The following is a 26,460-nucleotide window of genomic DNA, read 5'->3' as shown; positions in this document are numbered from 1 at the left end:
ACCACACGGGCCTAATCGAATGATTTTAACTGATTTGATTTATATCTCTATCAATAAGTTGTTGTTTCAAACGATATTTCATTAATTCTGCAATTGTCTTCGATCGAACAGTTTGACTTAGAAACTGTTTCGATATCTGTCGTGACTTCGTCCGATACCTTACAGTACCTCCCTTGTTCCCTGTTTCCTTTTTCTTTCCTCTCCCGATTCCTTCTTATTTCGATCCTTACCACCCTCGCACACATTAATAACGTCAACCGGTAAACAAAGACAAGAGAATTCGGAAAAAAAAAAGATTTACCGTTTTTGAGGCCGTGTTTGGAGCTCCTCGCTGCTTGAACGGCGGTTAAATCCCGAAGGAGGATGAGGACGAGAAGAGTTGCGAGGGCCCTCCGGGTCGGACTCGTCTCCGTCTTCGTCGCCTCGGCGTCGCCCATTTCGTCTCTCCTCTTCGTAGAGTCCGTAGTTCAAAAGCAAGTCCCCGCAGACGGCGGGTCCGGGCCCCTGCACATTCGCAGGTATCACATCTGCCACGAAACCGCACTTAACACCGAAATTCCTCCCCCTCCTCCCCTCCCGCCTCGCACGTGCTTCGCGCTTTTCACCGTCTCTCTCTCTCTCTCTCTCTCGAGACAGAGAGAGATACTTTTGATATTTGGAGATATTTATTCAATTCGAGCCGCACGGATAGGAGGCAAAATTTTCTCTCTCTTAATTAACTCTACCCTCTCCTTGTTTTCCTTCTTCTTCTTCTTCTTCTTCTTCTTCTTCTTCTTCTTCTTCTTCTTCCTCTTCTTTTCGTTCCTCTGAAGAAACGCGGTAGGTATAACCAGTTATTACACTAATTTATACCGCACCCTGGATGCTGCGTCAGGCCTACGCGGCTTCGGACAGCCGTTGCCTTATCGATCTCGTTTAATCACCCAAAGTTATTAGTCGCCTGCCTGCCCGAGTGCGTCTCGCCGCTGTCTCACAACAATTTCACTATACGAGGAAAACAACGACAAGAAAAGCTAAAACGCTGCGACATCGTCATGGCAATCGCCGCTTGAATACGAATTTCTTATACCCCTCGATCCTTTTCCTCCTCTTTGCACTTTTCGACGATAAAATCGATCGAAGAATCCTTCACCGCCTCGAGTGACTTGAGACCACGTGGATGCACTCCGCCAAACACGATCCAACACGCGTGCGGCGGATAAACAATCGACGATCGGCACGACCTATGATTGGTGCGAAAACGATCGCAGCACGTGTTCGAAACAAACGACGATCTGTATCCGCGGAAGCGCGCACCGTTTAAAATTCAGAATTCGAGTAACGCAACTCAACTGCCGGGACTCGCTCCAAAATTCGATTCATCGTTTTTGCAAAAGACACCGGAAAACCGCCTTCGACCGCGCCGATGCAACGCCGCGAGCAGACTGACTCAGTCTGTTCAGTTGACTGGCTCGGGTCAACGCCGAGAGGGAGAGAGAGAGAGAGCGAGAGATAGAGAGAGAGCGAGAGAGAGAGGGGGAGAGAGAGAGAGAGAGAGAGAGAGTTGAGCACGCTCGCACCTACCTACCGTCAAACTAAATCTGGCAACTACACTCTGCCCACAACACGACACGATCCTCTTTTCCCCCCTTTCCCTCGATCCCTCGCTGCTACTCGACGACCATTCTCCACCGGTCGTCCAGTCGGACTGAACCTTTGGAACTGCAAATTTTCGATACCGCAACTTTGTTTTCGTAACCGTTGGATAGAAGGAGGGGGAAGGTTCGGGAATTCTGCTGTAGCTTCGGCCGCCATTTTGAATTTGTAAGGGAATTTCCTTTTGTCAAACAACTCACCGACTTACAACTTTTGAGGAAAAACTGTCGTGACTAAACTTATAAGAAATTTAATTCTCTACAACTTTGGTGGTGACTATTTTTCGTCCACGATAGATATTTTCTGACATAAAACATGAATACAAGATAGTGGTGGAAGCTGTAGCAGAATCGGGGAAGAATTCCGGATTTAGACTACCAACGAATCTCCTCTCCCCTCCCCCCGTCTCGCACGGTTAAAAAAACGCATCAGTGCTACTTAAAAATTGCAATTTGAGGTGTAATTTTTTTTTTTTTTTTACTGCACACACGAAGGGGTGTTTTACTGGAACAAAAATCATATCATCAATACATGTTTCACGATTATTTACATTTTGTAGAGTGATTACGAAGGATTACTTGGCAAGTAATTTTACTTCGATTATGTGACTTTTCACGATCTCTAAGATTTTTTTTTATACTTTCCGAAGTTTACAAAGACATTTCTGTAATCTCAAATGATTTCTCAGGACTATACCGATGAGTACTAATACAGAATTTTATTCTAATATTACTGACTTCGACGTGATTTTGGAGATTAAGAAATGATTTCGAATGATATTGACACCGTGATCCGTTGAGTAAAATATTCCCTGGTATAAGATTCGACCAACTATCGCCTTAAATTATAGAAATCTTGTAATTTATATTTATGCACGTTCAAGTTCAGCGTTTGTCATCGCCGGATTTATTATTTTATAGTGATAAATTTCAGTAGGACATTTTGATGAAATATTCAGGGTCTTTGAGTGTGCTAGTTGAAATGTTATTTTCAAATTTTTTTTTTAATATATAATATATTTTGTAATGAATTCCAAAAACTACTACCTACTCGTATATTGATATAAATGTCCGCCAAACTTGAAATATTTCTAGTAACATTGCAGTGTGTTTGAAAAAGAGTTTGAAGAGAAAAAAAATTGAATAAAAATGTTTCAAAGGTACGCTTGTGAAGTATTATGTTATGCAAAAACAATGAACGGTACATACCTCAGATTTTGAAATTGTAACAGTAGATATCCGTACGATATATTCACACCGCAAAATTCGATCCATAGAGAATTATTGTCAGACATTGTTTTAGGTGAAAGATAACGGGTTCAGGTGTTACATGGAAGGTATTTGGTTGCGTGTGATAAAGTAAAGAGACGTGGATTGATTTTTCAATATTTTTTTCTAAAGAAACATTTCTCAGTAACGAACACACACGGATAAATCTGCAGTGGTCAAACTATAGAATACAAGTTTCATGGATTTTCTTTCGTCTTTAATTTTCATTTTAATTTCTTTTCTTTTTTTTTGCGGTTTCTTTTTTCTGTTTTTTTTCTGTTTTTTTTTTATTTTATTTTTTTTTTGTACAACGCTATTTCGTTCTACATGGGTTACAAACATGATTCCCATTCGAACTTAGATTGCGGTGTACGTATATATACGTGCGTATATAGTATAATAACAGGGTGAACCGTATTCTTTCATACCAGAATCTCTCTTTCCTTTTCTCTTTCGTCCCATTGAAAATTTGGAAAAATCATGCTCGTTGTATCGTAATTTATGTGTTCAATGTGAGCGGAAGACGAAAAAAGTACAGAACGTTTTAATAATTAATGGCGAAAAAGCAAGAAAAAAATAAATCTCTTCGATCGAGAAAATTTTTTCCTCGTGCATGTATATCTTTTTTTTTTTTTTAGTTTTCAACTCTTTCACTTTCAAATGGACAAGTTATGTCGTATACATGATTGGTGTATACGTTCATCGAAATGTGTATTATTGTCCGTATATAATGACTATATGTATGTGTTATATACGCCTGTAGCCAACAATGGATAAATATTAATTATCGAGAGCATGGCGGTACTCATGTTTTTTTTTCCGAACGGATCACCCTGTTGAACAATTTCAATATGTACACGTATACCGACGATGAGTTTAATGACGATGACGATAATAATAATAATATTAATTATTATTGATAGTATTATTTTTATCATGATTATTTCATTCGCAGAACAGCTGCAGGATATTACGAAGCATGAAGTTTTAGGGGTTGGCAGTCAAGTTTTCTGTCGTTATTGTTGTTGGTATTATTATTATTATTATTATTGTTATTGTTATTTTCATACGAGTGCATTTCGCGGGGTGGTTCCAATCGCCTGATCACAATTTATTGTATTACAAATAAATTATATTACTTATACAGCTTATACTCTTTAGTTTTCGTTTTTGTTTTTTTCTCCTCCTATTTTTCTCCCTTTCGGATAACTTCTTTCCCCTCTCCGCATAAACGTTCAATTTATATACGTATAATGTACATGTATTTTGTGTTGGTATAATAATAGGTGTCACATAAGTAGGTGTAATAATTATAAGCACATATTACGCGTTTTATGTCGAAAAATGAAATGAATAAAATCACTTCGTTATTACAGCTAAGTAATCTTGTCACTGATTTTTCTTTCCAATCATACGTGCATATTTTTTTTTAATTATATCTTTTCTTTAATTTTTTTTCCACTTCCTTCAACGCGATCACAACTTCAAGCACCTATACATAAATAATCTATTATCTATTGCTCAGTTTTCTACACATTATATTATGTATAGTCACACAACGTTTGTCCGTTTTCAACCGCCATACATATTACATGCAAATGAATTATTCTCGCTGCATTTCACCGTCATTATTAATATATTACTATTATATTTTCGGATTTCTTTCGTTCCTCGTCATCGCCATTCGCTTGATTCAACGTAACATAATTTTTCACTGTACTTCGGACAAAGGAATTATCATCATTATTTTACCCCACATCGGGTATGTTGAAAAATTTCTTCGATCAACTGAACTACCCATACCTACATACGCACTTTTTATCGTGTCATACGTATTCGGCTGTTGCGATAATTCAGCTCATTAGCTATGGGTGTTATTTGATATGCTACATTTTATTGTTATTCGTGATATGCGCTCGGTAGTATTTATACACTATAACGTAACGTATAATAGGCTGATATGCGCGCTCAATTATAATTCGATAAACGTATAATTTTTCATCACGCGTGTAATTCTTTATGTACGGAAATTGCGTATTGTGTATATAATATATTATATCGGTATGTGTGTATAATCGTACATTGCACTCCTGTATAGTTATTACTATTATTATTATTTGTGTTATTAGTATTATTATTATTACTATTATACTAATAAACACTAGTTTTGCGATACGATGCATTCCTCATAATTTCCGGTAATTAATTAATCCGCATGCGATCACAAAGTTCGGTCACACGTCACCGTAAGTATAAGCCTCAATATCGTTTTAATTCACTTTCTCGAAACAGAAGAAAGAAAAAGAAGGAAAAAATTCTATCTCTACGATTATGACACAGTTACGGAGATTGGTCAAATAAATAGAAAAACAATAACGAAAAACGTCATAAGGATTATCCTGTCATATTCTATACTCGGTTTTACGCCGATGTTCTAGATTTTAGTTCCTAATTCTGTCAGTAAAAAAAGGAATATATATATATGTATACGTAGAAAAACAAAAAAACTGCTCCCTGGTGAAAATTTTAACCAGTACAGCCTTGAATTGACACATCTCGTTTAACAGATTTCTTGCACATTTGTAGGATAGCTTTCAATGCACAAATCGTGTCTCCATTATTCATTCGGATATACACACATAATTCTTACAGGCATAACTACGTATTATATTTATAATAGGTATAATTAGCTAGGGGAGTGTATGTATATAGTATGTATGTACGTATGCAGTATTTGATATTTTAAAATATACGTATTTGTGTATAATGTATTATATCCATCACGAATAAGAAGAATTCTTACCGCAGGCAGCAGGTATTCCTTGTTTATTTTTCTTTGTCTTATTATTATTGATATTACTATTATTATCATTATTGTTTCAACTGATTATTCAAGTATTACCTATTTTTTTTTTCTCACTCCTGCATTTAAGTCACGTTGACGATTTAAGTAAAAGCGACGCAACGTCTCTTTGGTTTAACGTAAGAACGTTGCCAGGCTTAAGGGTAAATGTAATAATTACAATAATAGCGATATAATAATTGCCCAGGTATGGATAAGAATAATATACATATACAGTAATACGTATAGGCAATAGATTCAGCGTATAAGTATAATCATAATATGATGTTGTACAGTATGTATACAGATATATATGTAAATATAATAATATAATAGTAAAAGTAAAAACAGTATGAAAATTATTGTATTGTTTCCCATTACTTATTGTTATACGTCGTCGTTCTTGCGTCACAGCGAACAGCTTGTCAAATTTCAATTTCAATTCTACAGATCCAACTTCTTCTTATTCAAATGCATCGATTCGATAACAGCCAATTGTCGACATCCGGTAATTTGGATATACGTACAAGACCTGATCCGTACCGATAGATGAATAGTCAATTTCGCAAGCTTATCGCGTACTATTTTTTGTTTTTATTTAAGGTTTTTTCTTCCTCGCTTTCCTATATTTTTGTGCATTTCTCGCCGCTGAAAATACCGCGCGAGCATTAATTATCGTTTTCACGCAAGGGATGATCCGCTAATTATTATGTATATGAATTGGATGATGATGATGATGTTTTTCTCTGTGCTATTCGTGCAATTTGGGTGTATAGACAACAGTGTAAGCGGTTTTCGTTAACTTTAGATACCAATTACCTAATTATTGTAAACACGATTTAAACGATGATTGAACAATATGATATATTCTGTACATTCAACGGGTATTTATTCATTCGTTAGTTGTCGTTTCAACTTGCTTGTTTTTTTTTTCTGTTACTTCTCATTTATCGTTATATCATTTATTGACAGTTACTATATTGATATTAATTTCACATATACGTATAACGTAGCGTTCCATCGAACATTGACGCTTCTATACGCAATATCATTGTTATAATATTGGAGGAGAAAGAAACTGTTCATCTTAAAAATCTCCCGCAATATTCGCGATGATGATTTGATGTGATTACAATTTATCACGTATAATAGTACATATAACAATATATAGAAATATACATATTTATTACCTCGTTCATATACGTGATTGTTTCATCGATCATATTTGATTTAGTTTTATTAGTCATCTCCGTTATCGATCTTCATCTAAGACTTTTAGTCTTCTTTCAACGCACGCATGTTATTTGCCAAATATACGTAATCTGCACGCTTCATAAATTACGTATATAATTATTTGTATTTCCGTTTCTACATAGAATATTGTAATTTATCAATGGCGTTGTTATACCATTAAAATTAAAAATTGAAATCAGTTCTACAATAAAATATACGTGTTATGCATGACCAATATGTAAAACAACGAATGACGATTAATTAATTTAATTCCGTACGTTAGTCTTAAAACTTTTATAAAAGAACAATTTTTCAATCTCATTCTCATCTTGGCTTACTCACACTGTACGATTTTTGAAATTCATTCTCTCTTTATATCCTCCTTGAAAATGTTGAAAAAAAAAATCTTTTTTTTTTATTAAATCGACAATAATGATGGTAATAATGATAATGAGAATTTCAATAATCTAGATGATGCTTTTATGCTACGTAATGTGCGCGGATTTTATTTATTACTTCATTTTATAATATTATCATACATTTTGCAGGTTTTTTTTTTCAACATAATGTAACATGGAATATTGTTGTTTCTCGCAAATATTTTCATGGAGATCTGCGCAGAAAACTTTTTCGAATATTATTTACTTTAGAGGTTTTTATCAATATTTCTCCAGGATTTGAGTTGTTTCATATGATTAGATATAATAACAATGAAACCTTCAACACGAATTTTACTGCACCAACATATTCGCAGTGCAATTATACATCCGCGGTGATAATCGCATGATACATCATAACGATCGGCGTAACTTTACGCGATGTATAGTATACATGTATACATCTTCTAATTACTGTAGACGATCCTATAGTCTATGCGATATTAATAATGAGAATAATAACGATAATTCAGTTAAATCTTGTACACATTTCGACGCAGGTAGGTACAAAGTCTGATAATAGCAATGCCGCGTCATTTGCATTTCCCGAAACTGCGAAAATTGCATTCTCCGATTTCGCGATTAAACCTACCCTGTCGTATTCTGGCAATATTTTATGATAATTCTTCTCTATATGTACAATGATGTGTTTCTAATGCCGAGAGGATTGAGGGAAAATAAGTAAGAAAAGATGGCTAGACAATCATTCGTCGGATGTGGGACGAATGATTTAGGGAAATCAATTTAAGTACACATCGTATGATATCTATACAACGCGATAATATTATTATTATTGTAATCTCTGTCATCCTAATATTTAAAAATAACTCATACGTATATCATGTATAATAATATGTATTTATTTATAGTATTCATACGCGTACGTTAAATATCAATTATCAGATTATTACGACGATGCTAATTTTAAATGTTGTAATATTGTATAGGTAGGTATGCGTATGTATAATTGCTGGTCAAACTCGTCGCAGGACAGCGCATGCGGTTCGATACACGTTTTTACCGTGTAATTAATGCTATAAAATTTAGCTATAATTTTCATCGCGATACAAACGATGACATATATCAACAGCGACAAATAAGCGACCGAATAAACAAGGCGATTAAATAATAACAATAATAATAATCACACCGACCCACCGATCGGCTGATTAGCTACGATAAGTAAACTAGAAAAGATCGGAAAATTTGAGGAATCAGATATGAAAAGGGGGATTACAAAGGGATCAGAGAGAAGGAACAGCATGCAATACAGTTTGAAATGAATCATGGAACTGGAGATAACGGAAAATTGCGACAATCAAGATTGGCAGATTAGACGAATAGTTCTGAATAGACCGAAAAGAGAGAGAGATAGAGAGAGAGAGAGAGAGAGAGAGGAAGATGGATGGAAACAGAGAACCTTAGCCGAAATCGTATAGGTTTATTGCTAACGTAATTGACACGAAATTGATTCACGGTCTGCAAATTTTACGCGTTACAGTTATAATATGTATATGTATAACAGCAGACGCGTGAGTACACCGCACGATCAAAGCACGTTTCTATTCGGTATTTATTAATTATTATTAAAAAGAAGACTAGATATATCGGGGTAAATGTTAATCGTATCTATAATTATCCCGTGTATAGATATAATTCGCAGGCATAACAACGTGCTTGGATAAGTATATAATCAGCTGCGATAGTTTACTGTAAATGTTTAAAAAGAAAAACTAGTTTCTGTTTCTTTGTCTTTGTTTTTCTTTTAACCCAACCGGAAAAAAAACTAATCGATGAAAATCAGGCCGGCAATAAAATCCTTGACTTATTGTTGAGTGTGGTCATCGTGAGTGATTGGCATTGGTGTGCAGGTTTAGGTAACAGTAACGTGTGAAAAATCCTTTGTACATTGGTGTGACGAAGGGTAGCGATCCAGCCTTCTTCACCACTTGTGTATGCATATTTATTCATTTGTTTATTTATGTATTAGCCGTGTCGCACCGTATTGCATATACGTATAATCGTGTAGCACTACACGTCTGATTATACACGCGAGTATGAAATTTACAAAGGAATACTGCCATAAACTAATCACGATACGTTCTTAGCCCCCCTTCCACCCGTTACTTCGTTCATTTTAATTATACCAAGCACGCGGCATTCGAAATTCACTTTTTATTTATACCTATAAATAAATTCGATTAATGATTCAAAATACTACTCCAATTTCATTTGAGAGTATAAAATTTTGCGACGTGTTTCATCGAGTGATTTTTCGATATTTTCTGATTAATGATTGTTAACTTTCGTAACTGTTTATTACCATTATTTTATTCTTTTTTTTCAAACTTTGAATGCATCCACTCATTCACCGGTATTGAAAACGCTTGTAATTCAACATCTTTATTTTACGAAATTGCGTTTTTATACCGAGAGATAATTGTTTATTCAACACTTGACGAGCTGCAGCGAAAGTTTCGTTGATATGTGTACCGTTGAAGATATATTTTCACTTGAGCTTTTTTACTTGGAAAGTGATATATTATCCTGATGATGTACGTCTTGATATGCAATTATTGCTCGAATCGCGTAATCCGTGCCCTAAAAACCTCGTCGCAACGTCGCTGCAGCTTTTTAATTTGTCTGACTTCAGAAATTAAAACAACTCCAATTTCCAATCTCGCTAATTAAATCTTACCGTATATTTCCTATGAAATTTTTTTAAATTACTCCATCATATGGCGGCCCTGATGAACGAGTCAATTATTTATCACGTCGTCCTTTCTTTCGTCATATTCTTACCCTATTATTTATGGCAGTATAACAGCTAGATTCTTGTGACCGATTCGAGAATCGGATTTCTCTATGTTATAATATCTCGTAAGTCCGAGTTCCAACTCGAAACCTTACTGAAATTTACCGATATTATTATTATCGTTATGCATTTATTTATTTAGTTATTTATCAATTTCTTATCACGCACGATATATTGTATATATTGTCACGTACGAGTGAAAATTTTTATTTTATTATAGTCTCATTTCGCGCTTCAAATAAAATGACAATGATCGTTAATCTTAAATATAATTATATAATGAATCTTCCCACGATTACATTCACACCCCGAAAAATGATTCACTCACAGATAAATCTGTGATAGACGAATTGTAAATTTCTTTGGTGTCCGTTTTTTTTTAATCCCTCTGTCACGGGTAAACTGTGAAGAGATTTTATCCATGCTACAAGTTTCGGTTCGATTTCTGATATTAATTTCTGATCTAGAAAATTTTACCCAAGTCACAAATGAATTTTGCAATACCGTAGGTTTATTGTTAGATCCAAATAAATCGGTCGTGTAGAACGGTGTCTATGATAATATATTATATGCATTATATTCAATATTTCATTGTGATTTCAATTATTTATTCATACCTAGAATTATTTAATCAGCTCACACCCTGCAGATATGGACTAGGACGTGATTGTGTGTGTTTTTTTTTTAAATGTGTTTGTTTTTTCAACGGATAAATATTTAAAAAAAAGTGGGAAAAGTATAAAAGATTTTCCTCTAATTCGGAGATTTCATCCGTAGGCGTGATAAAGATGCGCAGAATTAAATAATCGTTTATCGGACTCATAGATCTATACATGCTCTGAAAGCGACGGATATGTTTAAGTTTTGAAATGCTTTGAAACTGGTTTCTCGACCTAACGTTTATAAAATTTCAACTTTCTTCAACTTGTTAATATTCCGATGAATGTGTGTATAATAATATGTGATGTCGTTATCTATTTATATTATTATACACGTGCACAAAGACGGCACAGAGTGGAACGATTAGTTATGATTTATATATATACATATATGTTATATATATATATGTATATATATATATGAATATGATATGACCCTATATCATATTTATAATTATATTACATAAATTATTTCAAAACTGTGATATTCAATATTCTCTGAGCGAACTCTTTCATCGCTGCATATTTGCAACAGCCGAAATAATTTCCTTACACATCATCCTTAAAATTGTACTATATGCATGTGATCGATATTATTTCATTATTGGTAATATTATTACTATTATTATAAGTTTTTCGTTATAGAAATTCATCTACTATAACACTCATCATAATTATCAATGAAATCGTTTATCTCCCATCGATATTTCAACACCTTTCACCTCGCCTTTTACATCCTAACTTTTTCATCAACAGCTGTAAACTATAAATTAACCCTTCACTCTTATACCGCCTTTTTATCAAAATCATCTCTCATTTCTGCTATTCTGCGTTTTATCTAGCGGATAAACTTAAGGTTTGAATTTTTTTTTTCTTATTAAACAGTGACGTCACGCAAACCAATGCCGATATGATTGCAGAGAATCTGGCTGTCTGGCTGATGACGTTGTTGCTGCACTTCAAAAACTACTTGGAATAATTCATTAATTTTCTACCGTTCATTGGTTGACTTAAAAATTCATTTTTCATGGATAATCGTCTAACAAATCGCCATCAAAGTGTTTCTCGTTTTTTTTTTTTTTTTTTTTGTTTTTTTTTTTAGTTCTCGTTTCTGTTTTTCATTTTATTCGTACTATTATTCCTTATTGTATTTTCTTTCATCATTTATATTCTCGATCACACTCGGCCACTCGTCATCTCGCTTCAATCGCACAACAATTATTATTATTATTATTATTATTATTATTATTATTATTATTGTATAAGTATATATATATATATATCGGATGATATTTATCATCGATCATATATTACAATAAAGCTAAATGCATTTTCATAAAATACATCGTATTCCCGTAATAGGTATAATTTAATAACATTGGTACTATATGTGAAAACTTCTTCCTACACCTGATATAAGTTTAGAACAATCCCTCGTCCTCTGAATTTTACACATGATCTAAAATTATGCCGCCCAAATTCATGTACGCACTTGTTTTGGATAGCTTGAGAAGAATCATCTTCATTTCTATATTCCGCGTTCTACACTCAACGTCGAAATATTTTTTTCTCGTTATGCTCCAGTTTATACGTAAGTTTGAACAAGAAAGTCCGAAAAACTTTGAATCTCCTCGGGAATTTGAAAATTTTCATCGATTCAAATTCGATAATTGATCGTTGATACGGCGATTGTTGAATGACGAACGGATTGACTTTGGGAAACGGTGAAATTATCTAGTTGACGAATTGGGCGGCAATTGCTTTTCCTTCCTCGATCATTTTGCTTCTCATATCCGATGTTTACACGTTCTATAAAAGTTCTTCGTTATGACCGATGACGATGACGATGACGATGACTCCGATGATGGTGATCATCCTACGGCGAACGATGACGATGACGATGATGATGATGGCGATGATGATGATGCGTTGGTGGGAAGCAACGTTATTGAGATTCCCGTCACGGGCGGTGTGGGCACCACCGTCCGATCACCCTGCGGGCTCTGGTCCAGGCCCGCCTCTGTCGAGGCAAGAGAGTGGACAATTTTTATCATTCGTCAAAGCTTGTCGGAAGTCGACTTACAAGAAAGATGCAATTTATAAAATATCCGAGAGTTTTTACTCCGTCCAAGAACGCGAACGTTCGGAATCACCTTCGACTGATTCTACAGGTGTTTTCGAGAGTTTGTACAGAGAGGATTTTGTATATGAGAGTTTGAGCCCTTAAACGTATGATGCTCGGGACAGTTCTGTATGCACGGCTTACTCACGGCAAGTAAAATTTTTTCTATCTCTCATGCGTAAGTCTCTTGACTCTTACGCTGCACACCGGGGTCAAAACGATCCCACATCATGTACACCGTAAATACCGTACGATTACTATCCAAAATAATTTGATTTGATCCAAGATACATAATGAAATATCGTGAAAAACTTTAAGGAGGGTGCGTACATGGATAATTTCTTTTTTGGCAAAAATGCGATATAATTGCTAGAAATTTGAGGTGCTCTACACATTGAGGAAGAAAATCATCTTTTTTTACCCAATTAACAGGCTCGTACTTGTGTATTGGTAAGTAAATCGTTCCTCAGGCTTGAACGAATTCTCATTGAATCGGAGAAGCTTTGGTTGATACTCGTTCTAATTACACACTTGCTCGACAATAGCGGAAAAAAGTAACGATTTGTTCGATGTAATGATATTGAGAAAAAAAAAAATTGTAAGAGTGAATAATGAAACAAATCGACTCACCTACACGAACCACTCGTCTTTTTGGCTGGAGGAGATATCACTGCGAAAATAATACGAGGTAATGTGAATAACGAATCTTCAGACCTGTTGAATACTTAGGAGGTCGGATGATCAAAGATCGATATTTCCTATTATTTGTACAGGGAAAACAGGCTTACATTGAGCATTGATGAAATCATCGATAAAAGTATAAGTTTCATTTAAAATATTACTTACGAGTGTGTGAAAGTATATTTTCTTTTAAATGATCGAATGTTCATAAACATGGAAATGTATGAACCAAGAGAAATAAAATACAATACAAAATCTTATAGAAAAAATCTATAAAGATGTAAGAATCTAAAATACTAGAATGATCAACAGAAGCCTGAATATCGATGCCTTAATTTTGATTTTCAGTTCTGTGAATTTCTAGCTTTGCGAAATTTTACCAGTTTGATATTTCTTTGTTTTGGATTATCAATATTTTTACGTTCGGAATCCTGGTCGTTCAGATTTTCGGTTTGTCTGATTTTTCACACCCACTCGTTGAGCAAACTACCCTGTGTGAGTATATTTTAATTCTCGACATTTTACTCTATCAAAACTTTGCTCTACCGTAACTTGCATTTACGGAATCTAGCATACCGGAACTTCGAACCGTCGGGTTTTCGACCATATTCGAAACCGTGTTGTTTCCTCAAAGTTTCGTTTCTTCAGTTCTCAAGTTTCGTCACAAAATAATTCGGAATCACGCGCTTTCGGAAACTTCAAAATTCGGAAACGAAGGAAAAGCACCCAGGTATCGTTTCCTCACCTGTCCGAGCCGTGGCTCCTCACTTTGCCTGGCAGTAGAGGCGGACCCGGGCCGCGCTGTGCCCGAGCCTGAGGCCCGCAGGGCGCAGCCAGTTTCCCGGCCGCGGAAGGGTCGTCGCGCCCAGCATTCCGCCCTGCAGGGGATGACCCTTCAGCGTCGTCATCCCTGGGGGCATCCCCGCGCTGGCTCCGTTCGATCCGTACATCTGTTGCACTGGAACACAGTCACGCACATCAGTCCCGCCAGCGCGACAGACGTCGTGCAGGTGAAATTGTTGTACCTGCGGAATGGCCGAGTATCGAGGGCCTCCGTCTTCCTCGATTTCAAAATACAAGGCTCGAAGCACGGAATCATCAGAAGCATTCGAAAATTTGTATAATTAGGAGTGGCTAGTCGAAAAGGCGGATTATAGAAGGGTCGTCGTTTCTAGTTCGAAGATGTGTAAAACCGAAATTTATGGAACATCGTTCGAATGAATATAAGAATACAGCAAGTCGAAAGATATAGAATTGTCAAAATTTACCTTTCTATAATTCGACTTTCTACAATTAATTGAAACGCTTTGAAACGGATATTCGCGTTTATTGAAAATTTGATACTGTCACACGTTTGTTTTCCGATCTTTCTACACTTTCACTCTTATCCCAAAAGGGTAAAATTCATATCCAAGAATAGGAAATTGATGAGGGCGTTGGTGAGGAGGGTGGGTGGGGGAGGCGGAGGCGAGGGAAAGAAGGGGGAAAAAAATTTAAGATGCATTTTAGCCCATTAACGTGCGGAAGTGCGGTTTTACCTATGTTATATGTAACGGCGTCTGATATTACGAGGGAGAATTGAATTATTGATTCCCGGCCACAAACTGCCCCCCGAGATGCCGGGGAACGCTCGGAGATTTACGTCTCAATTCGATCCTGTCCAGAGATTTGATGTACCTACCTACATATCTGCGTAACCCGCAGTTCGCCAGTTTCGTGGTTAAACGTGAGCATAATTCAGGCGAGTCGGTACCCCGGATGATTTAAATATAAACTGAAATCTGTCTTGCCAAGTAAATCGATAACCCGAAACCCGGGTGCACGCAAGATAAAAATAATGAAAAATTGTCGAATCTAACCAATATGGCAAAAGAAGTTTATTGTTTATTTAATGGCAAGAAGAAAATTATCGTTGTAACGACTTTAATTTGAATCCATATAATGACATTTCTTTTGCCCGTTTCCACACACTTCTTTACGGGGGCTAAGATAGTTTTGTTTCGAGGGTGAAAGCTTTTCAACTGCATGTTGTAATTCATACTAGTTTTAAAACACTCGCTCGAGGTCGGATGCCTAGTGTAACTGGTTTTTTTGCTTGTGCGCTGGCTTACTCGTTGCCAGTGTTTTACCAGATGATACAGTTGTAGGGGAGACTGGGGCACGATGACTCCTCAAAAAATTCTGGTATTTGCTTCGCAGTATACAGAATCAACACTGTCTTTGTTCATGTGACGCAAACCGAATCTGCCCGTAAGATTTTTTCTATATAATGCTGCAAATCACGTTTACACATGCTTGTAAGTATAACGTATTGTGATTTTATGACAATAAATATCGTCGATAAATACCACAGAACAATCAGCTAAGTGCTGACAGATTTGAAACACTACGCACAGCAATTTTAGCTCTAATTGAACGACGTTATTGTCATCTACTCCTATGTATACAATGCCAACCACTCACCAATTACAATTTGTTGATCCTGGTCGTTCGGTTTTTTTCCGATTCAAAATGTTATCCGAAGCATGCATATTGGTTTGATAGTATAAAACATATGTTTTCAATAATCAATTTTGTAAACTTGAAAATTAGTTCGGGAGGTCAAAAGTCATCAGGTCAAGGACCTGGACAGCCAAAACTGTGGAGCGCATTTCTTGGATGTCAAAATCCACCAGGTCGAGGACCTGGATAGCCAGAACTACGGAAAATTAGTCCTGAAGTTCAAAAGTCATCAGGTACCGGACCTGGCGCGCAGAAACTAAGGAGCGCTTGTCCTGGAAGTCGAGTTGCACCGGGAAGCGTACCCGGAGCGCAATATCCAGAAGGTAGAGAACCCGGTACTCGAAAGCTGCGGAGCGCGATTCTCACACGTCCGCTCTACTGCGCGTTTGTTTCCAGACTGAGGAATTTGGCTAGCCGATTGTGAGTTTATGTCGATGACGTCAACAGAAAAAAAAATTTGGGTGACGTCACTTTCTGAATATCCGAACATCCGAACATCCAAACTTTGGTATCGAACTTTAATACCATGTATGATGTATGATGTATGATTTGGCATGTCTTTACAGGCTTAGACGACGTTACCTTCCGTTATTTTCGCTCCGAGATGTATGTCGAGCTTGAAAGCTGCGTATAAGCTTCGAAAAAATTCACAACCCGGTCGATAACTAATCAGTTGGACTGCAGTCGTTGGATACTATTTTGATTTCTTCCGATTTTGTACGTCATACCTGCCACTGCAAACGGCGCTACCGTTACTAGAAATACGAAACGGTCCACCACCGACGCGTGTTTTCCTGAAAGCGTTGAACGGAAAATATTTTGTTGCAGGCTCGCTCTTCAAAGCAACTTCAGACATTCTCGACTCACTTGAAAAGTTTCAACTAGATTTCATCGCGAACCACGTCCGGGTGTTTTGCTTCTTTGCTAGTAACACGCGGGTGAAAAATTGGTGCAAAATTGGACTTGAAACTCGTAAGAAAATATTGAAGTGAAATTGAAGCTGAAATTCGGAAAATTTCGTTCAATTCGCGATTGAGACTCGTAGAATATTTCAATATCCAAAATCTTTAAAAAAATCCTTCGTTTCGTAAAGTTTCTGTGCACGCAACAAAACCAACTTACGCAATGTATTACGTAAAGAAGAAAAAAAAAAAAAAATCTGAACAAAGCAAGTCCATTCTGTCGAAGCCAGGTCCGTCCACGTATTTCGTAGCGACAGATACATGCAGAAAAGGCAGAATGCTAGGCTGAGCATTTTTCTTTCTTGTTGGATTTCGTTTCAGCAGCTGTCAGAAGTAAGAGTGGTGTGCTAACATACGCGGAGCCGTATCATACATGCATAGAATATAGAATCGAGAGTGCACTATTTATGAACTTTCATCCCTCCGTCCATCGTCTGTTCGACAGAAAACAATACGCATGTATGTATGTATTCCCGTTCAGATTATATACACCGTGAAAATAATTCATACGCGGAAAGAATATCAAATGTCAGATCGAATAAGCCTCTTGGAATAAAAAAAATTTCTCGAACACTGTCGCTGCACCTTTCACCGTGACGTGAATATAATAAGATAATTTTTCCACCGAGATTATGTATTTTCAACTTTTCTCCGACGTTTTTGTCGAGCGTTTCACTCTCTGTATTAGTGAGCCTCAAACTTGACTACGAGATGAATGAGGTCAAGTGCTGATTTAACGATTGAGTCGAAGAGCGATAAGTGTAACACGTACACCGAAACATGTGTAAAGACCATCTTAGACCCGTTGGATTCTCACCCGAGACGAGTTTTCCATCTGTCAAAATTACATTATTTCAAGCAGGTACGTTCCACGGTTATCGCAATTAGCGAAGGCGAGGCGTGCTCAGCGTTAAAAGTACTCCAGTTTTCTTTTCTTCTTTTCCTTCGCTTATCGATTGGCTCGTTATACGCGTGAACACGGCGTGTTCTCGATATTTATTAAAAAACTTCTCATTCCCTGTATCGTTCGCCTTAATTTGAACATTCGTTTCTGCAGTGTGCAAAGCAATATATGCGAATCTGCCTTACAGTTTTTTGCAATTTTGTTTTTCGTTTTCATTCGCCAAATTTTCGTATCTAATTCCGGTACAACGTCGATCATTCGTCATTTATCATTTTTCACAACTCGTATCGCCTAGAAGGAATTGTTACGGTATCCGAATATCCAAGTTTTCTTAATTAAAGATCGCGTCGCGTAATCATCCGCGTATAACGATCACCCGCAGTAAATTGTAATTGAAACGAGATATTGTTCAGTCAAGCATCGTCACATTTCGATCACCGGCATCCAGGCCCGAACCCTTGCAACGTTCGCCGGGAGGTTTATACACCTAATAACAGATCGACGCCAACGACAGGATGACCTTAATAAGGATTGACGGACGCCCGACGGAAGCTGATGGCCGTTCACGCTGGCAGAACACCGACGCTTAATTCTCGACGTCAAGGACTGATTCAGCCGAGTATAATATTACCTGCTCGATATTTTCAGGAAGGCGAATCGCGCAAAAATAATTTCCATTTTCTCTAATCCCTTGTTTCTTGCAATTTGTTAAAACAGATTTTCGCACCGGAATTATTAAAAGTTGAAAAATAAGAAGAATACCTGCTGCGGCTTTTAGACAACTCAAATTTCTCTCCTTGATCAGGGAATTCGAGCGGAACTCGAACACCTGGTGCAAAACGAAATTGAGATATGAAATTCTGAAAGATTATTCAATTGTGCAAACCTACACGTATGTCATATATTTCTCAACCAACTGTGTGAAGAATAGCCATAAAAATGCCGAGGTAGAATTCGGACGGTAAACTATTTCCGCAAACTAAACGGCCGATCGAGTTGACGATTTTTTTTTATTTTACCGTTAATCGAAAACTGTACATCGCATTAAGTTGTTTTTACGTATAGAACAGACATAATTAGGAGTCTTATACATTTTATCGAACGTATTTTGAAAATTTTTATAAAAATACACGATACATTGCGAAGGATAAGAGCGGTTGAATAATTCAATGAATTGTAAGTATACAAAAACCATTCATTTTTTCAACGGTACACGCATGATTTATATCTTATAACGTAACTTTTTTCTTCATATTTTCTGTCCAACGATTAGTCGATCAAAGTTATCTTTAGAAAGTTTACCGCGTGACCTAAACAGGTGACCGTGAATTTGGCGTGAAAGTATTCAAGGTGAAGTGTGAAATTATGGATCGACGAAAAAAAAAACAATTCTTAATTAATTTCGAAAAACATTTATAACATTCTCACAGACGGTCGCATTTTTACAAGCTATTTCGAAGACGGATGAAAAAAGGCGATAGGAATGCAAGCAAGAAAGAAGAGAGGGAGAAAAAAAAGGAAAAGAAAAACATCGAAGCAAAAGCAAATGAGAAAATGTAATTTAACACCGCAACAGCTGCCGGAGTTGTTTCCTTCGATTGTCATTGTAATGACATTGATTTACGGCTACTTATGGACGCACAAATGTCTTATGCGGTGTGTAGAAAGAAGCATGTGGCTTTAATACAAACCACATCTGTAAGAGCTTACAGCGAGTGACGTCACTGGCCTTGAAAGTATAAGGAACAACTAACTGCATAGACGATGTAGTGTCACAGGTCAGATGTGAATAAGTTAGTGCCCAAGAGAAGTTTTTGGATTTTCCGACTACTTACAATTGCTTTTCGGTGCCATTGGTAGGATAAAAAAAAAAAAAAAAATACAAAAATAACGCTACCAATAATATTTTATCTTATACATATATTTTTTTTTTTCACTCACGCAGGCGAGAAAAATTCTACTGTATCAGTAAAACAGAATTGTATACGTTGCAATCGTTCGCCCATCTCGTGATGTTTATCTCTGAAATTCGGTTCCATTGGTATGATAAGGCGTCGATAATAATCCTATCGTGATTTCGAGCGGAAATAAAATACATACTTACGAAACAATCTGCGATTATGGCGATACTGTCGGGCTACTATCTTTTTTTCCTGACAATTGCCAGTACTTGGAGCGATCAATTAGCAATACGTCATTATTAATTAACACGTTAAATAATCGTTAAAAATTCTCGAATGCACGCTTGATAATGTGTCGAGTGAAGCGTCGCAAAATTGAAAATTACAGTCTTTATTATACGTTAAGAAAAACGTGACAGTAAAAAGACAAACGATTGCCATTACGACATCGAAGATTGTTCTGGAAACATTGCGAAAAAACAAACTTCATGAAACGTCAGAGAAATACTGATTTCTTCTCCACGTTAAAATTCGTTTCCATATTTCGTTATCATTTCGTTAATCAAGTTTGGACTCCTCGTAACCTGATTGGCGAAAAATTCACATCTGCTGATCGTACTTTGATTCTCCGTAATAGATCTTATAACGCGTTATACTAATCTTGTAAAACAACAAGTCTTGTATAAACGACAAACAAACGTTAGAGCAATGAAAAAATATGTACATTAACAGCTAAGATTACATGTATGTATAGTGTATACATACGGCTAATAAATAAATAAAACACTTCGAGATAATACTACAGCTGGTATTTCACATCGCCTAAACGTAATCGAAAGTCTGTGTATATCAGTAGGGCAAAGTATGTAAAAGAGTCAGCTGAACCGGTCACTTTCTTCATTTTGCACCGAAGATAATGAACGCCAAGCAAAATCGTCAACCAAATCCTCCTGTCAAGTGTCCCTAGGATCGACAGTGAATGGTCCTTCGGCGAAGGGTTCCTGGGCACGTGTTTTCACCAGATGAAAACCCCGGTACTGGGTATTGCACCGATCGCCGGCCAGCACAGCGGGAAACCTGGGTGGACAGAGTCCGAGCAGATACGACAAAAGTCCGGGACACGGCCATCCCCAAAAGCCAACCTCGGAGTTGATGGACTCGGCGAAGTACACGGCGGCTCTATGGTGGTTGCACCCAAAGGGATTCCTCTTCTCCCAGCACCCCGGCTGCGTGATGCCGCCGTTCATGTAAAAGTCGATGTGCCCGCTGGCCTCGACCTTGCCCTGGATGAACGCGTTCGTGTGAAAGACGTCGACGAAGTCCGCGTCCCTCGGGTCGAGCTTTTCGTCCCGGCTGACGGTCACGTACAGCGGCATGGCCGGGTCCAGGCCCGTGATTCGGGGCAGCTTGTAGGGCCTCAAGGCCCTCGCCGTGAAGGCTGGCACGTGGGCGCCCAGCGAGAACCCGATAACGTGGAGGTCCGTCGCCCCGACGTCTCGCAGGATCTGGATCAGCTGTCCCAGGCACCGTCCGACGTGGGGGACGTTGTGAACGGCGACAGGGTAGCACGGAGCTGCGGCCAACCGATGCCAGTCGACGGCGATGACGTTGCACTCGCCCCTGACGAGGTACTCGTTCCTTATGCTGACCAGCGAGTCGAGCTGCATGTCCGAGTTGTACCCGTGGATTATTACCTTGGTCGGGTTGACGGGGTTGAAGTTTAACTCCCGGATGTTGGAGGAGCCCGACGTGGTGATGTTCACCTCCTGACCGTTCTCGCGGTTCCTTCTGGTGTACAGGAAGAACTTTACCTCGTCGTCCGGGCATGTTCGGTTCGTCTTAACCAGGCACGGACCCAAGAAGAAGTCCCTTCCCGTCTGCGCCAGCGCCGTCGACACCATCGCCCCGAATATCAAAAAGCTCCCGAGGGCCATGTCGCTCCTTAATTTTTACACTCTCCTACTCGGCTGTTGAAGGGTTTGAAAACCGGCTCGAAGCCTCACCGCTTTCTGGTACCATTACGCAGTTTCATCCTGCTCGGTTTATTTCGCGCCACCCTTTAGTTCGCCGAAATTTTTTTTTTTTTTTTCACTCTGCACACACGCGGGAATAATTCGCGACCTCCTTTTTCGTCGAGATTTTTTACCGTATTTTGACAGCGGTTTCCGCAGCTTCGCTTATCCGAGCCGATGCTTTCCGGTGGTGATACGAATCGGACTGAGGACCGATGGACGGTGAATCGGTAATAGTATGTAATGAAAAGTGTCTCTTCAGTCACTTTCTCGGTGTGGAATAAGCGGCGGTCGGGTCAGTAGGCCAGCAAAGTGGACGACTGTCGTTGTCGCGCTATTCCACGCGACTATATGGAACCGAGTATGACACACATGTGTTACGGAAGCGATTCGGCGCCTGCGCCATTGTGATTACAGCCTCTGATAATGGCTTTAATGACGCTAAATTGTTTCTTGTTCAACAGATTATGTTCCACAATTGGTCGAGTTCGACCTGCTGGTGAAACTGCTAAGAATCAACACTGCGTCACTTCTGTTTACTGCGTGGTTACATGCAACATGAGATTTCGCTATGTGTAAAATATTTAACTGGAAAATCCCTGTCGAATGACTAATTGTAAAACGCGAATAAACAATTCTATTGACAAACTGTGCCCAGCTTTACAGGTCAACTTATGTAGACGATTCAATCGACCTTCTTGATTCGTAAGAGAGAATTTTTTCCTGCTATTCAAGGTCAATGATAAAAAACATCAATAGATGGTGACGTTTCAGTCCTTTGGTGAGGGCTTTCCTCAGAACTATAATATTTATTGAACGTACCTTGTCTTATACGTGACCCATTTGACAACGATCAAAAACAAAAAAACGAGGAATGAAATTGGCTATCTGGCACAACAATTTACAAGAAATATTTTTAACACCGATTGGATGTTTTTTATCATTGATCTTGGATAGAAAGAAAAAAATCTCTTTACCGGTCAATGCTATTTAAAACATTTAAATTTTATTCTCGCTGCTACCGTTTTACGAACGTTGTGATAAAATACTGTTTAAACTTTGTATAAAATATGTCTGCAAGTCTTTTGTCTCACTAGATTTTTCAATTTCTCATATCATTTCTTTACAGATTGAAATAAAAATCAGCACGAGTTTAATTCTCGAATTTCTGTATCTGACGACGGTGCCATGTTCCGATAAAATTTGTGTCAAGTATATCTGATAAGCGAAGGATCGGTCCGAACGAATTCGAAAATATTTCAAATAAATATCGCAGGAAGTCGAATAAAACCTGATAAAAATATTAAATGACAATTTTTCATCAAAAAAATAGAAAAATCTGTTCGATGACGACTACCGACGATACTAGTTCAGGGTATATTATTATGTTGTTACTGCCTGATGAACGACTTACATGTGACCTCGGAAATAAGGTTGGCAAATAACGAGAATAAAGACACGACAAGAATAAATATAAATATGCGGTTACCTCCTGCACTCGTTTTTATCATAATATCGGTAACGATCACACAACCGACAGGCAGTGTTTCAGTACTTCTGCACCGAAACTGAAGATCGTTTCAGGAGATATTACAGTCCGATCAAATTGTATTGGAGTTGGGAGAGAGTGCGATAAATTTGAAGTACCTCCTAATAATAAAGAGGTGAAAAAATGAGCAATAAACAACCCGTTGATACGTAACGACGCGATAATAAAATCGTGTGAATATAAGAACTAAATTTTGATCGCGTTCGCCGTTGCTTTGTTACTTCTTATTTGCTCTCTTCTTATCTCGAGTTGCAGGATGCGATATAAGTTTATCGCATAAGTGTGTTGTTTCTTGCGAGCACGCTGATTCATGCGTGTATAAATTGGCTTTTACAATTGAGCGATGAGCGGGTATCGCGTATACAAATACAGGCACTGACGCATAGAAATTCACGAGCATATATGCGACGTCTGAAAATTGTTATTTCATAGCTTTCCCCCAAAATACAATCACTTTTCAAATGGGATTATTTCGTTTCGATTCCACGACCTCGCTTCACCGATGCGTCTCGCAAATCACGGCTAAAAAATTTTCACTCTAAAGCTTATCGCCGAACGTACAACGGAACGATTAAAAGACAAGAAAGAGAAATTTGCCAGATAAGTATTACTCCCACATTTAGCTAATTGAGATAACGATGCGACACCGCGTGTTGTTATGGAGCATTGAGTCCCATGATATGGAATACCGAATAATTAATGATACCCTGAAGATGAATGTGCATGTTTAATATTTATGTATGTATATAACCTGTTGGATTGAAATAAACTTTTCTTTTTCCGCCCGCTTGTAAATTGATTACTCCATCTTCGAATTTCTACACGTATTATGCACTTTGCAGCAAATTCTTAATAGTTGCAAATTTTCCAACCGGGAGGCAAGAAAAAAGGGTAATTCATTATCCTGTTTCGTACTAAAAATCCAAACGATCCTTTTGTCAAAAATAGCATGCATGTAATTTTTGTCAATCGCAACATCGATATTAGACGAGCAGCGTGAAAGTAGACTTCATCAGCGTCTGCCGCAAGTTTAATTAACGCCAAGGTGTTACACAGACAAAGCTGTAGGCATACACGGTTAATTTATTCTAAAGAAAGTTTCCACCGATTATTATTCGCGATGAATATCATCGGCACCCACGTTCTCGCGTGAGCAAACTCTAGCCGAATTTTCATCAAAATTTGCATCGAGTATTAATCGAAGCCGGCGAGAGAAAAGGAAACGAAAGAAGTGAGAAAAGAGAGAGAAAAAAAAATAAATAAATAAAACAACGGAGAGTACAGATTACGTATATTCGACCGTGAAATAAATTCGGCTCACGTTTTCATCGACGCTCTGCACTTACGCGTATACCATAATGTTTAATATACCTCGTAGAGAGGCACGTCGATTCCATCCCGGCGAAATTTCGCACGCCCCTTTTTGCATTAGTATTTAATGTACCCGCGCGACGAGATTTACACCAAGTGCGAACGACGAACTTCCACAAGCCGGGTTTTAGCCTTCTACATATACAGGTTCCGTTGGTATACCTATACGGACGGCTGCTACGTTAAAATTCCACGTGTGCCTCTCGGTCTATCCTCCGTACCATCGTTTACCCATGTCTTTTAACATCGTGTCGGATAAAAGTACCCTGAAATTCGCTTATTCACTATTAATTAACTGCACCCAAGAAATCCATTCGAATATGAACCCGTTAGATAATTTTCTCGCTTGGACGTCAAGTAAATTAATCGATAGGTTCGTATTGAAATAGAATCTTTTTGTCTCGAACAAATTATCCGGAGGAACTTTTTTTTCTCGCGATCAGTATGCTGCTTTGCGCAAAAGCTTCTCAGTTGTTTTCTTATCGTATTGACCCGTTCACTTTAGAATGAAAATATTTCCTTTCGTTTAAGCAACACTTTTTGGACGATATTGACATGTTTCGGACATCTCTCAGAAATCGATGTTTTTTTCTCAGCATTTTTTTTAGCAATGTGAGAAAAATTCTACAAAATAAATAGCGGCACTCGATTTGTCAGGAAATTTTACCCCTATTTCGCACACATGACAGTTATTTAACGTACGGTATATCTCGAGAAGATGGTAAAAAAACGAAAATCAAGATTGTACACCATAGTGTACAAAAAAGCGAATGGATCGAACGTGAATATTTCGAACAAGCAAGTAAATCGTTGTCGCCGAGGGAGGGTTTGATATTCGAATGATCGTTATGGGTGAACTCACATGGGAAGCTGACTGGCGGATGGTTTTGAGCGTTGTTCGCGTTGTGCAAATGCCTGGGTGTCGACGTCCTCTGTTTGCAAAAGCACATGACCATGCCGGCACCGATGCCAGCCAAGGTGATCAGCGTCGATACAATCGCAACCGCGAACCACGTTCTTTCCATGCCGAGGATCGTCGAGGCTTTCGTGTCTGTCGTGCAAACAAGGAGAAATTCGAGCATTGGTGAGAAACATCGAATTATGACACATCGCGCTGGTGTCTGGAAGGGTGTGTAGTAAGACTTGAAGAGAAATTGAATAGTGAAAAATGAAGAGTCGTGTTATACTCACTGGCGCACAGAGTCGAAGTAGCTTCGTCCGATCCATCTCCGCAGTGATTCACACCGTCGCAAACGAGGTCTGTGTCTATGCAAAACTCTCTCGAATTACATTTGAAGTCCTTGCACGTATGTTCTGTGAAAAGAAATGAAAAGAAAATAATATCACGTGAACAGGCTCGGCGAAAAATATAAGAAAAGAAACGACGGTTATTCGTTGGTCTGAAGACGTACCGCCACTTCTCTTTACTCGGGACAAGATCAATTTTCTTTCGCTGCAACGAAAGAGGACTCGAAATAGAACGAATTAAAAATTGAACAAAGCTGAAAATGACAAACGTTCGAACGACTCCGCTCGCGGTTGGTTTGAGCCAAATTGGATTAAAGCG

General features: G+C 38.0%; 2 protein-coding genes across 2 annotated transcripts in view; both read right to left on the bottom strand.

The window, feature by feature from the left end:
* LOC124176468 (laminin subunit alpha-1-like) overlaps window positions 1-26,460 on the bottom strand; it is a 155,042-nt gene that overhangs the window by 73,382 nt on the left and 55,200 nt on the right. The window contains exons 4-5 of the mRNA XM_046557817.1: window positions 26,085-26,207; window positions 25,756-25,944 (exon numbers count right to left, since the gene is read on the bottom strand). Of these exons, the coding sequence (XP_046413773.1) occupies window positions 25,756-25,944; window positions 26,085-26,207 (312 nt within the window). The remainder of the gene's footprint in view (window positions 1-25,755; window positions 25,945-26,084; window positions 26,208-26,460) is intronic.
* Window positions 19,961-22,334, bottom strand: LOC124176474 (lipase member H). The gene has a single exon (XM_046557827.1). The coding sequence runs from the start codon at window positions 21,893-21,895 to the stop codon at window positions 20,915-20,917; it is 981 nt and encodes a 326-aa protein (XP_046413783.1). The 5' UTR covers window positions 21,896-22,334; the 3' UTR covers window positions 19,961-20,914.

This window comes from Neodiprion fabricii, chromosome 2, assembly GCF_021155785.1.
Source record: "Neodiprion fabricii isolate iyNeoFabr1 chromosome 2, iyNeoFabr1.1, whole genome shotgun sequence".
NCBI lineage: Eukaryota > Metazoa > Arthropoda > Insecta > Hymenoptera > Diprionidae > Neodiprion > Neodiprion fabricii.
Note: the sequence above shows the minus strand (reverse complement) of the source record. Positions and strands in the feature narration are given on the sequence as shown.